General features: G+C 47.7%; 1 protein-coding gene across 1 annotated transcript in view; it reads left to right on the top strand.

Annotated features, from left to right (window-relative positions):
* Window positions 1-12,011, top strand: part of LOC133343259 (dysferlin-like) — a 173,064-nt gene extending 161,053 nt beyond the window's left edge. The window contains 4 exon segments of the mRNA XM_061552707.1: window positions 8,355-8,527; window positions 9,342-9,451; window positions 10,642-10,789; window positions 11,517-12,011. Coding sequence (XP_061408691.1) covers window positions 8,355-8,527; window positions 9,342-9,451; window positions 10,642-10,789; window positions 11,517-11,549 — 464 coding nt within the window. The 3' untranslated portion in view covers window positions 11,550-12,011.
* The last annotated feature ends 1,911 nt before the right edge of the window (window positions 12,012-13,922 follow it).

Below are 13,922 nucleotides of genomic sequence, written 5' to 3'. Positions count from 1 at the left end.
TGGGAAAATCCAAAAGACATGCAGTGTTTCTTCACAGTCTTTTCCCAGGGCGATGTTTCTGTTTAATACATCATTTTACCAGACCTAGGGGTATTATTGTCCCAAACAGGTATCACGTTTTTTTGCGTGCCAGTGTGGATGAAAATAATCTCCTCTTTTCCCACTCTTCATTCAGCCGTTCATTCAAACTTTTATTTGCTGAGCACCTTTCAAAAATAACTTTGCCAAGTACACCGTGTACGAATCAGAATGCAGAGTTAATATCCTGTGCATCCAAATTGCTTGATGTTCTTCTCATGTAGTGAACTTCCCCCGTTACCAAACCCATGCAGCTCAGTCTTCCAAAACGCTGCCCTTTCCATCTCAATACCCCCCTAGCCCCCACCCCCAACCCATCAGCACCCACAATGCCTCACTCCTCCCACCTGCCCCATCTCCACTCTCACCAACTCACCCCAGAGGTGGCCCGCTTGGAACAAGTGAAAATTGGTTCCATGAGCCGGGTCCAGGGCCTTGAAATAAAAGCACAGGTCGTTGGCCAAGCGATCACACATGGGACCCCCGTGTGTCCTGGCTTCCTCGCCTCCCTACCTTTTCTCTCCGCCCCACCTTGCAGCTGACCTACCACTGCTAACCCACCACAAACCCCCCCCCCCCCCCCAGTGGCCTTAATCCTCTGTGATCCATGTTAGTCTCAGAGACACCAAGGCCCCAAGCATACACGCCTCTGGGTCATCTAGAGCAGCTTAGGCCCCCGAGTTCCCTTTCAGTTCCAAAGGCGTGTGTGGTCTTGCATAACAGCATACTATTTTACACATTCAGCCAATATCAGATCCATCTACAATAATTCGCAGAACCTACAGCGGCTCACCCCCCTCCGGCACCGGTCGCCAAGCCTTCGCAAGTTTCCTCAGGCCAGCCATGCGATCTAGGCAAAGAATAAGGGCCTATCATGCATTGAAAACACATTTTTAAATGCACACATTGGAAACTTTGAAATGTTTTCAATTAATCAAACCATGCGTGCTACTTTATTTTCAATAAAGATATTCAAAACAACTTTAGCTACTTTGATAAATTGCCTTTGGCAATGCTGCGAACCCTACGAGACCTGACCCCTGTTGTGCACTCATTAAAATCAGAGGCGAGGCTCCGTGACATTCCAACTGGCCCAGAACACGTGTAGACGAATGGACATCTTTAAATATAAATTAGTACTTTAATATGGGCCTGTGATGAAAACCAGTGTACACTCATGTGTTGACGTGCACAGTCACTTGCTTAACTCTGAATCTTCATCAATGTTGGATACAATTAAGGAAGATGCATTTATACATATCGGTATTTTTTTATATATAATACCATAGTTATTACTCTTAACAGTGTCAAGTTCTAAGTGTGTACAATCATAGCATTAAACAATCAACTGGGAATTGGCACAACGCTCATCTCCATTGGTGGCTGTCAGCATCCAATAATACATTGCTATGGTGGGAGCCAGTCCATCCACAGAACAGCCGCTGTTAAGTCCCCATGGAATGGTACTGCATGTGTCCCTTCCTGTGGATAACGGGCCGAACCAACTCCTCCTTCCAGCTTGTAAGGAAGTGCTGTGCCACAGTGCCATCCGGCATTGTCCTCAACAGTAACTCCAACAGTGCGTAGGTCGTAGTCGGAAGGAAACTGTCAAACTATATTAACTGGCTCAATGGTGAGCGGATTGATCATTTGGCAATCCCAGCCACCGAAATCCTCAGAGTACTCCTCCAGCCACCTTCCAGAGGACCTCGTGTGCTTGTAGCTTGTGCTTGCTCCTGTATGTCATGACCGTTGAGCCACCCCCTGGTACTGCAAGTACTCTCCCTACCATCCAGGGCACATCAACCTGAATACCACCCACCACAGCCTCCAGCCTCCAAAATTCTCTTCCCACTCGACCTTGGAGCCAAAAGGACCCCCACGCGCTCGTGGGTGGAAAGGCGAATGGGGTGCATGCCGCTTCACGTCTGGCCAGGCCGACTTTGGCTTTTTTGTTTTCCTCTTTATATATTTTTTTGGCTGCACAAAATTAAAACCAAACCGAGTTGTTTGCCTAGCCTTTTGTTCGCTTGAGCATGCGCGCAAAAAAAACTTATTTTTGCCAAACCGTGTCTGCCTGCCGCTCCTCCTCCTCCTCCCCAAGTCCGATGGAATTTGCCTTAAAAATGCGCAGCAGTGGTCGCTGCTGTGAACGTGAGCACCATTTGAAAAATCGCCCAACGTCTGCTCCACCCCGGATGGGTTTTGGGGACCACGAAGAGCAGACGTGGAGTGGGATCAGTGATAAAACGTCGAGTGCGAAGCGTTGGACAGATTGTCGTGATCGCTGTGTTTAAGCGGGGCCGCTTTAAGCCACAAAACAGAAATATATCGTGGCAATTTTTTGTTTTACGCAGTGGCTGAGCGCAGGCACCAAGACCCAACATTGAACGTGGCCAGATACAACCGTCACTATAAAAAGTTGTACTGGGTAATAATTGATACCCTTATAAAGGTTATTAGAGATTAGAAAATAAAACGATGGGAGGGAATTCCAGAGTTGAGCCACGGAAAGGAAGAAGCCGATGGGGAAGTCACGTGATCTGCAGTGTCCGTGGTGGTTGATCGCGGGGCGGATGAGACGCAGTGAGTGTAGGTGTTCCGAGCCTCTGCCGCGCGTCACAGCTCCTCATTGCCGCACGTGCTGTGATCCACGTGCTGTGATCCACGTCTACAATCAGGGCACTTGAAAAGGCAGGTTGGGGGAATCACATGCAGATGATGTGCTGTATGTGCGGATGGTGAACCTCTGTCGCAACGTGTGTAGCCAGCCCTGCTCATCGGAGGTGCGTGAGGACAAGAAACTAAACACAAAACGTGGTTCTTAAATACATTTGTTTTGCTACCCCCAGTTAAACAAAGATCCGACTGCGTTTACCTGTCGGAGGTGGCCATGACAAGTGCGATTGTCACCCTGTAGAGACTGTTCCTTGCCATAGCAATATAGAATTATATCCACTGACTCGGGTACTATACGGGATCAATACATGGTCAGAGCAAGCTTTATTTCTGCATGGATAGGGTATGACTTTTTTTTGCGCTGACACACAGTGATCTTTACTTGGTAATTTTTCCAAACGAGTTAACTTTTCAGCATGCTTTGGTAATTATAAAAATCAATGCTTCCATGCAGGAACCCCTTACCTAAGAGTGGAAATTATACATTTCTCTGGTAGGGACAACCCTCTTCCCTGGATTAACGCTGTTGACTTCCTACAAAACGGTACTCGTTGTCATAAGGTCACGTCTAAATCGCGAAATGCTGCTGAAATTTAAATATATTTGTTAAACTATTTAACAAAGCAAGCGTGCTGTATGCCCACCTATCAGACCACCTAACGGTGCCACAGATGTCAATTCTAGAGCTGATCTCGATTCACATTGCAACTACGTGCTGGTGGGAAATCAACACATTGTAAACGATGGCAGCTCGACGGCAAAGTCCCATCGACATTTCCGTAGACGTCTTCTCAGCGAGATTCTCCAGCTCTGCCCAGACAGGCACGCTGGGCCACTTAAAGACACTCGAACTTAATTCCATGCCCATTGCAAATGTGAGCACCCTGGAATCTGGCACCGGTTGAGCGAAGCAAAGCAAAAAACTCAATTTATAAGAATTTGATTCGTGCTTTTATGTTGAAATCTGCGATGGCTCTGCGGGGAGGCCACGAGACGTTCCTCAGGATGAGAGGGCCCTGACTGAGCGGTAACCCGTGGCTGAGGCCCAGGACCCCTGAGCTGCTGGCTCAGCACCCTGACAGGCATTAGCTCCCCAGAGCCCCCCCCCCCCCCCCCCCCCACCCAGCTGCCCTCTTTGTATGTTTTTATTGTGTGAAATAAACGTCTGAAAATGCGGTGCACGAAGGAATGCGCATTTATAGTGAGTGAAGAGGAAAATCGCTAAACTAACCACATGCAGGTCCCAGGAAAAAAAAAAAACGTGTGCCTCGCACGATTTTGAAATTCTTGGGTCAAATTTCACGGCTCCCTGCCCATGTTCTCCTGATGAGCTTGCCAGTACCTCTGCAGGCACCCTGCGTTCACCTCCTGGGGAGACAGGTCAAGTCAGGGACATTTCACTGGGTCAAGTTGTGGCCACAAGACACAGACGATTACCTCGAGGAGAGAGACATGCTGTGCAGCAGCAGCAGAGGGACACGCTGGGATATGCGGGACTTCAACTTGCTCAGGGAGAAACAGACGGTGCTTTTAGCCTACATATGTTACCGTGTCTGCTGCTTCTGTTAAGCAGCATTGTTCATCACAGATATGGTGAGATCGATTGTTTGAGATTTTCGTAGTAATTTCTAAGCGATGGATATTATGGGAGATTGACAGACAAAGGCACCCTTTTTGAAGTTTAAGAGTAAACAGAATTTCCAAGTTCAAATTGTGACTTATGTTACACCATGACTATGAATGAGATTGCCAAGCATAGTTTATTTTCCATTGTGGGTACAGTCCCATGGATGACTGTGACTTGTGATGTGTTTTAAGTAGGTAGAAGGGTGCAAGATTCAAAGAGACAGTTACAATGTGGTCTCTGTTGCATTCTGAATCATCTCAAATTGTAGAGGCGTCGATTCTGAACAATCTAAGAAACGACTTCTCCAGGAAGGCGAGGAACAAACTAACCAGGGAAAAATCCCAGAAGGCCATGACTACACCGCATTATGACTTCTCGAACCCAGACACCAGATGCTGCCATAATTCATGTTGTTTTAAGCGAAGGTTTTTTCCATATGTGTCCATGTTCTGATTAATGCCCTCAAGAGCTGAGCTGGACCAAATGAAATCAAAAGCAGTATTTGTGTGATGCTCTCATAGTCCAGTCCCTGGTGACTTGGCTGGGACTACGAAACGGAAATCACAAAAAGAGCTTTTGGATTACTATCACGTGACTTCCTGGTCGTCAAGTAAAGGATCTTCGTGGTAACCAGCGCAGCGGGGCTCTTCTGATAACAGGGATTTGCCCCACGAGTCGGCCTGTCGTTCCAGACTAGCACCTTCAATTGCTGGTATGTCCACTCTTCATGGATGCAATACATTCTGCAATGCTTAAGAGTCCCAACCACTCGATGCACCACCTTGAGGGGACTACAGGACATCCTTGACTTCTTTCCATACCAACAGCACGTCTCACTACCTCTGACATCGTGACCAGTAGTAGTAATAGGTTTTTACCCTTTTAACTGGTACAAAATCTGACACCTTTATACAAGGCATCATGTTTGCATTTTGACTTCTTGTGTTGAGGTTATTGCAAACATGATTCCTTGTATAAAGGTGTCAGATTTTGTACCAGTTAAAAGGGTAAAACCGTATTACTATATTTTGGCACTGGTAAAGGAGATCTCATAGTGTAAATCGTGACCAGTATTGCAAGAATAACATTCCGCCGATTGCTCGAGGGTATCTTTGAGTGTCTCACTCTCAACCATAATGTTCATAAAGAAGCTGGAATATTGAGATTTGTCTTCTTAGCAATGTAAAGGGTGGCAGAATATTCTGGTTATTTTTTTTATCAACTATAACTGGACTTACAGTATGAGACAATGATTAAACCCAATCAAATGGTGACGATAAATTACAAAAAACAAATAACACAACACCGAATGAAATTATTCTGGAAAAGAAAAGTGAAAAATAATAATAAAAATTCCACCAGTTTTCTGATTGTGCATCAGCCATATTTTTGAGGCGAGCAGTTGACGTCAATAAAAGAAGTGCCACTTTGCGGGCGGTCGTTGACTCGAGGACAGCCTCCGGGCTTGCAAGAGAGTGGAGCACCACTCAACACCCGCTTGAGCCTGGAGACACTCCATTTGAGTCGATCACGTAATCAAACTTGGTCAGGATTCTTTCACAAATTTGGCACACGGTGAACTATTCACTATTTCACAAACGTTCTTGAGTCGTGTAACGTAGGCCCTTGAAGGATGTCATAAAGCGACACATGGTTTCTCTGTAGTGTGGAGTTCCAGAATGGGTTAAAGTTGATCAATTTGACACCTAGATGCCGATGGCGTAATTGAGATATCCTGACAATTAGTGCCACCTACCACTAATGAAATTGCTTGCACCAGGGGTTGATGGGTTACATGGAGATCGAAGCATAACGTGCACGAGATGCCCGACTGTAGGACACAATGCAAGTACCGAATGTTTCGCCTCTAAGGCCAACGTCGAAATGCGTTTCCGCTCAAACGAGGACGGCATGGCATTCATCTCCTGTTTCGACTGTGGACCATACATTAATAGTTGTTTCTCTATTATCGTCATCTTTTCAATAATAATAAAAACTAACTCATGTGTGAACAGTCCTTCCGCTGCGACACATGCTTCCAACAGGACCAGACCTCAAGGTGCGTCACAGAGCCCAGGCTGGGAACAATCATGAGTGGAGTGAACATGGGACATTTGATGACCAACAGCAGCAGCGGTGACGGCGGCAGCAGCAGGAAGAAAGCAGCGTCACCGTGGCGCACGTGTTCCTGTAAATCGTTCAGGGGCCCCGGGGAATAGAAAACAGAAAACAGCTCTGTTTTTGCACAAAAACAGCACACATTTCCACCGCAAAAAATGCTAAGCCACTCCGTTGGTGTCCTCGTAAACGGTGTCGACTGGAGGCCGACACCAACCGGCCGCAGCCGGCCACTCGGTGAACGCGGCCGTCTGTTGAGCGTGACTCGCCCTCCTCGTGAAATGTGCGCACAATCTCCGTTGCTTTGTGGCGGAGATGGGAGTGAGTCGGCCACACAATGGGACCCATTTAAGCCGTTTAATTATCGTTCGTTCAGTGTGACGTGGAAGAGTTTTGGGAATACGGAAGGCGGTAGAGGGGGAAGTCGGTCATTCAGTAACCTATAATAAATAAAATTATATTTGAATCAACTTACATTTTTGTAAACTTTTTTCCCAGTTCCTACGTATTGCATAAAATATTGTAAAAGCAGCAGGACCTGTAGTCTCCATTATTGACCTGGCTGAAGCCATCATAGCGTGGTTAGAGTTAATTCAGTCAAATCATCAAGATTCCCACTGGACAAATGAGCATGGGGCGGCACTCACTCCACTGGCTGTCTGACCCAGTGCAGGAAATTCCACATTCCTACAGCAGCGGCCACTGTGTCCAGAGAACAACCAACTGTTGACTTCCCATCAACTGGTACTCGTTTTATCTACCTTGGAGGGTAGCTCGGATGAGTCGACCACCCCTGACTGGTGTCTAACTCGGCAACCTTCCGAGCGTGAGTGAGGCGACCTGTCCACAGCGCTACCCAGCCTGACAACAAGCCTGCCCTCTCGCTCTCACTCACTCCTGTGGCTCACCGAGATTCGAGCTCATCTCTCTTCTGCGCTGACTCCGCTAGGTCTGAGGTGCACAGCCACCCGAGCGGGGGCTAACTGTGAACATCTTGTTTACCTCCTGTGAGGATGTATTGATAGTTGCCGTCGGTTGTTGCTACTGTTGTGAGCATTCGCGTTTGAGTCCCTGCATCTGGGTTGCACCTGCTGTGCGTACAGCGGTGCGCGTGGTTACAGCGACTTGGCACGCACGGCGCTTTCCCAAAATGTAATTTGCGAGTATGAATTTGCCTTCAAATTGGAGCTGTTTTATTTTCTTTTATACCCCAATTTTACGCAAACATTTTTTTTCAAAGTATACTCATGCAACAAGTGCGTGCCACATGGCAGACGTGCACGTTTTTTGTGTTTCAGTAGGTTTGTGTTCACACTTTGACGTCTATATTCCTGCGTGTGGTGTTTATGATATACAACAGCCAAGTGCAGTGAGTACGTTCACCGCAGGAGTTGCTGCTGCTGGGAATAATGACGGTGCTTTGTCCACTTCATCCTAAAGATTTAAGAATAAGGCCACACATTAAAAAAAGCAAAACCTGCTATTGGGAAATGCTGAAATAAAATTTGTGTATGAATATTTTTGAATCACAATATCTCTTGTTAAATGTCGTGGATTGCCCTCCAACACATCGGCGGTGCTGCTGAAGCAATGATAATCGGCACGTTTGTTCATCACGTGACAACTTGATCAATTGGCTTTGCTGGGTGGGGGAGGGTGTCCGACTAACAGTTTATTCCTGTGGCGACCTCACCCAAAAAAAAATGATGGATCACAATATCTCTGTCGATCCGTGACCAGGATATTGCGCACGTTGTTTAGGATTCCTCGGAGGCTGTTTGTACCTCCACGTGTGCTCACCCTTGCGTGCCCGTCCTGACGTGCCCGTCCTGACGTGCCCGTGCGAACTCAGGGTCGGTGGAGCTGGACCTGCACCGCATGCTGAAGCCGTCCAAGACGGCTGACAAGTGCACGCTCGAGCGCATGCTGAGCGGCTCGACCAAGCACGTGTCTCTGTTCCAGCAGAAGAGCGTGCGCGGCTGGTGGCCGTGCGTCATGCAGCAGGGAGACTCGTTTGCCCTCGCGGTGAGAGCCCATCGGCCTTGGCCTGGTGCAGTGGGTGGCGAGCGACGGGGCGGTCCCGTGCGGTACTGCGAATCTTTCTTCATCATCATCGTTCTTATTAAGCACGCGCTTACGTGCAAACGGGAGCGCCATCACGGAGTAACGGTTGGCAGCGCACGGGACCTACGATCGAGAGGTCGCCGGATCGACTCGATCTCCCGGCGCGGCGGTTGAAACAACAGTGGCGAGTTTCTTTAATCCCCCCCTCTTCCCCCCCCCCCCCCCGCCGTGCCTCTGCTCACACGGCGGCATAAATGGGTGCACCGCAGTCGATCGGCAGGCCACGTGTAGTGGGGTAAAGTGTGGGGACTCCCACGCCGTCTGGCCAGCATGGCAGAGTTGACCAAATGCCCTCTAGAGAGGTTCACTCGAGAGCCCCCTTCAGTGGAGCACCTCCCAACGGCCACGGCCACGAGCAAGCCGTGGCAGCGCTGCACCTTGTAGCGTTTCCCCTGCAATGTGAGAAATGGGGGTTGAACAGCGGCGCAGTTCTCAAACCCAGCAAAGGGATTACATTTGCTATTTGTTATTCTTCTTTATTTTTCCATGGGCATTCTTTTTTTATTTGCGCACGATAAAATTATATCCGGCCATGTGGCTCAGCGGGAGATTGAACGCCTCGCAACCGCAAGGGTGCGAGTTCAAATCCTCGTTAGACCATCATCCCTCTGTGGTCAATACAATGAGTACCGCTTTGACGATTAGAATATTCAGCCAGGTTGCACAGTGAGTTCTAGTAAAGTTGGGGATCTTTGTGTGTGTGTGGTGAGGACAGGGCAAGGTGGAGCTGACCATGGAGATTTTGTCAGAGCAGGAGGCAGACGAAAAGCCGGCTGGAGTCGGACGTGACGAGCCCAACATGAACCCGCGCTTGGAGGACCCGAAGTGCACACACACCCGCACATACACACGCAAACACACACACACACACCCACACCGCACGCACACACCCACACCACACACGCGCGCACACACCTACACCACACACGCCACACACACGCACGCATGCATACTACACACACCACACACACGCACGCACACACCCACACCACACACACGAACGCATGCACCCACACCACAAACATGCACGCACACACCCACACCACATGCACGCCCACACCCACACCACACAAACCCACACCACACACACCACACGCACGCATGCACCCACACCACACACACCACACACACGTACCCACACACCCACACCAGACACACACTCACCCACACCGTCAGTCTGTGGTTCCTTACAACCCTTGGCAGCTTCTGGCTCCGATTTACTGAGGTGATGAATTATGTCCCCAGTTCTTCTCTTGCAGGTATTTTTAGTAACCTGGGATGAGAAGACGCCATCGCAGATACTGAAATTCTATATACGTCAATAAAAACAGACACACACTGATGCCTACACAAATGAGAAATAACACGATCATACTGCAGTCATTGTTTATGCCCGCTGCAGTGCCTCCATGTGGCTGTGAGTGACCATGCGTGGCACTGCGGTGCGACAACCAATTGTGCAAAGGCAAAGCAACAGCAACGCTCGGCGTGTTTGCTGGAATAGTGAATGTTGAAAAAAAAGCTGTCAGTACACATACCTCAATGGGTGTCAGGAGGAGTTGTCCTGTCAAGACACAGTCATTCCCCGTTCTCTTCTGGTGGACAACACAGTCCCTTGCCATTACTTTAAGATGATTCATTGAAACTGAGTTGGAAATTTTTTACCCCACCAAACTGGAGCCACAACCAATATTCAAAGCCCTGAGCTCTTAAGCTACACTGGCACATGCATCCAAAAACGAATTCTTAATTCTGAAATCTTAGGAAATGTGTTCCTAAACCACGGGACTTAACTAGTGCTGAAATACCAACCTTTAAGCTCATCTCAAACCTCGTGAGGCCTAACGTGATCCTGACTTCTTAACTTCATTCCGTCCCTTAACGAAGCTCAACGCATTCGTAAACACACCGCCTCATAGACTCGAGGCGTGGTCTCTGACCGCTAGCCATCCGCGGTGTCGCGTCCTCAATTCTTGTCGCGGATTTCATCCCCACCCTCAAACCCCATTGTCCAGTCGCCCCGAGACGTCGTTCCTGTGGTTCAGCTCTCCGTGCAAAACGCTGCGCTACATCGTGTGGAGGAGGTACAAGTGGCTCTTCCTGGGCTCCCTCCTGCTCATGCTCGTCCTGCTCTTCCTCGCCGTCTTCCTCTACGCCTTCCCGGTTAGTTCGCTTTGGTCCTGAAGTGTCCCATCTTTAGTAGACACGCACGGGCTTCAATTCTCTCGTCCACCATGCTCAGTCGTCCCGCTGCCCTCTTCAACTGTCCACGGGACATTGACGAGCATCGTTCTATTTCTTTGCTCTTCGTCTCTTCCACAAGAATCTTCTCTCGATCACCTCCTTGAGCAAGTCATTGACTCCCCACTAAATGCCCAATCCAGATTGTCTACCTCTTCCTAATGCTCGTTTTGATCATGCACACTTGTTTTTTTTTTATTTAAGCAGCATTTGTATGCGGTTGTTTGACATATGCTATCATTATCTTACCTTCACTGGCATGTGTCACGTAAGAGAGTGTCCCAATGAATGCTAAATATGTATAAATTAGCCACGTGTATGTCTTATTATGGCTGTCTGCCAAATAAGCCGATAAAAGTCCAATTCACATTTTTTAAAATAGATGTTGTTGTGTTGCGCAGTCATTCTGCACTGAACTGAAACCTCCAGGTCACTGTCACTGGCGAGCGGTGGCAGCCCACGCACACCTCCTGAGCCGCCCCGTCACGTGTTCATGCGTCGCTATTGATCCCGACGTCAGCTGCTGATTGTACATATTTAAGAACTTCTGTCTCCTTTGAAAAACAATAGAGAGTCGAATATGGACATGTATTCGTACTTCACTACATTTGTTGTTAACAATAACTTGTCCTGTTCTTTGTCTCATCAGGAATACCTGGCAATGAAGATCGTCAAGCCTTAACTCTGCATGCTGACGATGAGAGGGTCATGGGGTTGGGTGATGAACTGAGACGTGGACGGGAGCCACTCAACAACGCTTTGCACGAGGGATTGCTTTTGGACCTCACATTTCGTCACACCGGCTCGTGGAAATGAAGGGAATTCTTAAAAATCAAGCCCCTACCTCCTCTGCTGGTCGACAGGCTGCAGACACCTTTGTGGGCTCTAGACGCCTTGGAGAAGCTGCAGTGGATCTCCAGGCCTCACAACTTGGGAATGTGTTTGCAGTGCGATGCTTGTTTTTCTGAGAAGAGGTTTTCCCCTTCTTTCTGGCAATAAAACAGGTGTTGAGATGTTAAAACACCAAACTGAAACCTTTTACAAGGAATCCTGTCTGCAATAACCACAATATTTGTAGTCAGAATGCAAACAAAAAACATAGTCTGATAAGAAATGCATTCTCTTTTAAACTGATTGGTCCACATCAGAGACCGCTTTCTTTCGAGTCAAGTCCCTAACACCGACTCTAAAGAAAGCCGTCTCTGGTGTGGACCAATCAGTTTCAAGGACAATGCATATATTATCAGAGTATGTTTTTTGTTTGCATTCTGGCCACAAGTATTGTGATTAATGTAGACATGATTCCTTGTAAGGTTTCAGTTTGGTGTTTTAACATCTTAACACCTGTTTTGTTGCCAGGAAAAAGGGGAAAACCTATTCTCATATTTTGGTACTGGCAAAGGAGGTCCCATGATGTCGGTGTTTTCCTATTCGAGGTCCGATGTCCACTGTTGCCACCGTGCCGTGCGTTACCGTCAAAAGCAATTATCTCCTAATTTTGTTTGGTTTTTGCACAACCCTTTGTTTTTGGATATGAACGGCATTATTTGCTTCTTGTGATCACTTTTGCAAATCTCTGAAAAGAATGATGCACCAGTTTGAAGAGAATATTCACATCAAGACTCGTGTTGCTTTTTCAGTTATAGGATATAGCCATATTATAACGTGGCTTACATTTTTTCCGCGTGCAAGTTAAAGACTGTAGGCATCATTCGCAGGTCTAGGCAGACATCGAAGAAGCTTGTCTTTCTTTTCCGTGCCAAAGCTTTCCACAACTCGAAACAACTACTCCACTAGTCACAAAGTAGGCCAAAGTTGGAATGCTGTTGTCACATGTGTGCTGGAGTAGCCAGTACTGTACTCGCCGTGCTTGATAGAATCCAACGTAAACAATCGCGTTGATTAACGAACATTGTTGTAGGATTCAAACAGACCCGCAGTTTGGGCAGCCCTGCCGTATACGGTAGGTCGTAGCAAGAAAAGCTATATCGTCTCCAGCTGGAAATGCAACCCATCTTTAAGCTGCATGTGCTTGTATTGGTAGCATGGGCCCTCTGTTCACAATCATGTTTAAGGTAACATTTGTGCCATTCGTGGCATTCTTCCAACAGCACGTAATAGCTCTTTGATGTTTGATCAAATACAGGCTCGAAAACGAAACCTGTTCAATTATTTGCTCGGCTGGTAAAAGTTCACGACCGCAAAATTGTGTGAGCAATTCTCAGCGTCATCTCGGCCTCTACACCACCACAGAAGCAAAGCGCTATGAGAGTGTCACCTCTCGGTGGGCATGTCGAATATTCTCCCGAGGTTTAGGTCACCAACACAAAGGGTCATCATGTGGTAGCTTTGTAGTGTTGTCTCCAAACTTTCGATGAATAAAGCAACACTTTAAACTCCATCAATCGTATTGTACTGCCTTAATTAGGGGGGGGGGGGTTAAACGGTGAGGACGCGTACGAAAGCAGGCAACATGGTTTGAGGGTTCTTACCCTGAACGACGCGAGTCCATTGCCATTTAGTTGCATATTCAATCATAGCGACGACGGGGTATCGTGCAGGGCCCACGAGTACATCGATGGGCCTTGTCTCGGTGCCCCACTTCAAACATCATCCTTACAAAGTTACAATACAATGTAAACGAGATAATTATCAGTGGTTTCCATTGTGTGTTATATAAAATCGATTATGTTTGGAATTCTAGACCGTGGAATCGAGATAGAATCCACGCGTCTGCCTGCATTGATATTGCGTGGCGCAACTGGAGGCGGCGTCTCATTGGTCCATTGAAGCCCTGCACCCGGGGCGACTTGGAATCCGCCTGTAGCCAATCACAAGCCGCCGTTTGCGGATGGCTCCTAAAGAGGCTTGCGGGGAAACATCATAGCTTCCCCGTGCAGGTAAATTAATTATTCATTATTTTGAATTGTATGTATGTTGAACTTCTTCCACACCGTACGTAACCAACCATGCTATTCGGAGGTGCGATTAATTGGAATTGTGTAATTGTTTACTGTTCCTGATGACGACCGCTTGTGTTGCGATCGAAACGTCG

Source organism: Lethenteron reissneri, chromosome 17, assembly GCF_015708825.2.
Source record: "Lethenteron reissneri isolate LAM-NWPU_2019-01 chromosome 17, ASM1570882v1, whole genome shotgun sequence".
Taxonomy (NCBI): Eukaryota; Metazoa; Chordata; class Hyperoartia; order Petromyzontiformes; family Petromyzontidae; genus Lethenteron; species Lethenteron reissneri.
The sequence above is the reverse complement of the archived record's forward strand: the minus strand, read 5'-3'. Positions and strand labels throughout refer to the sequence as shown.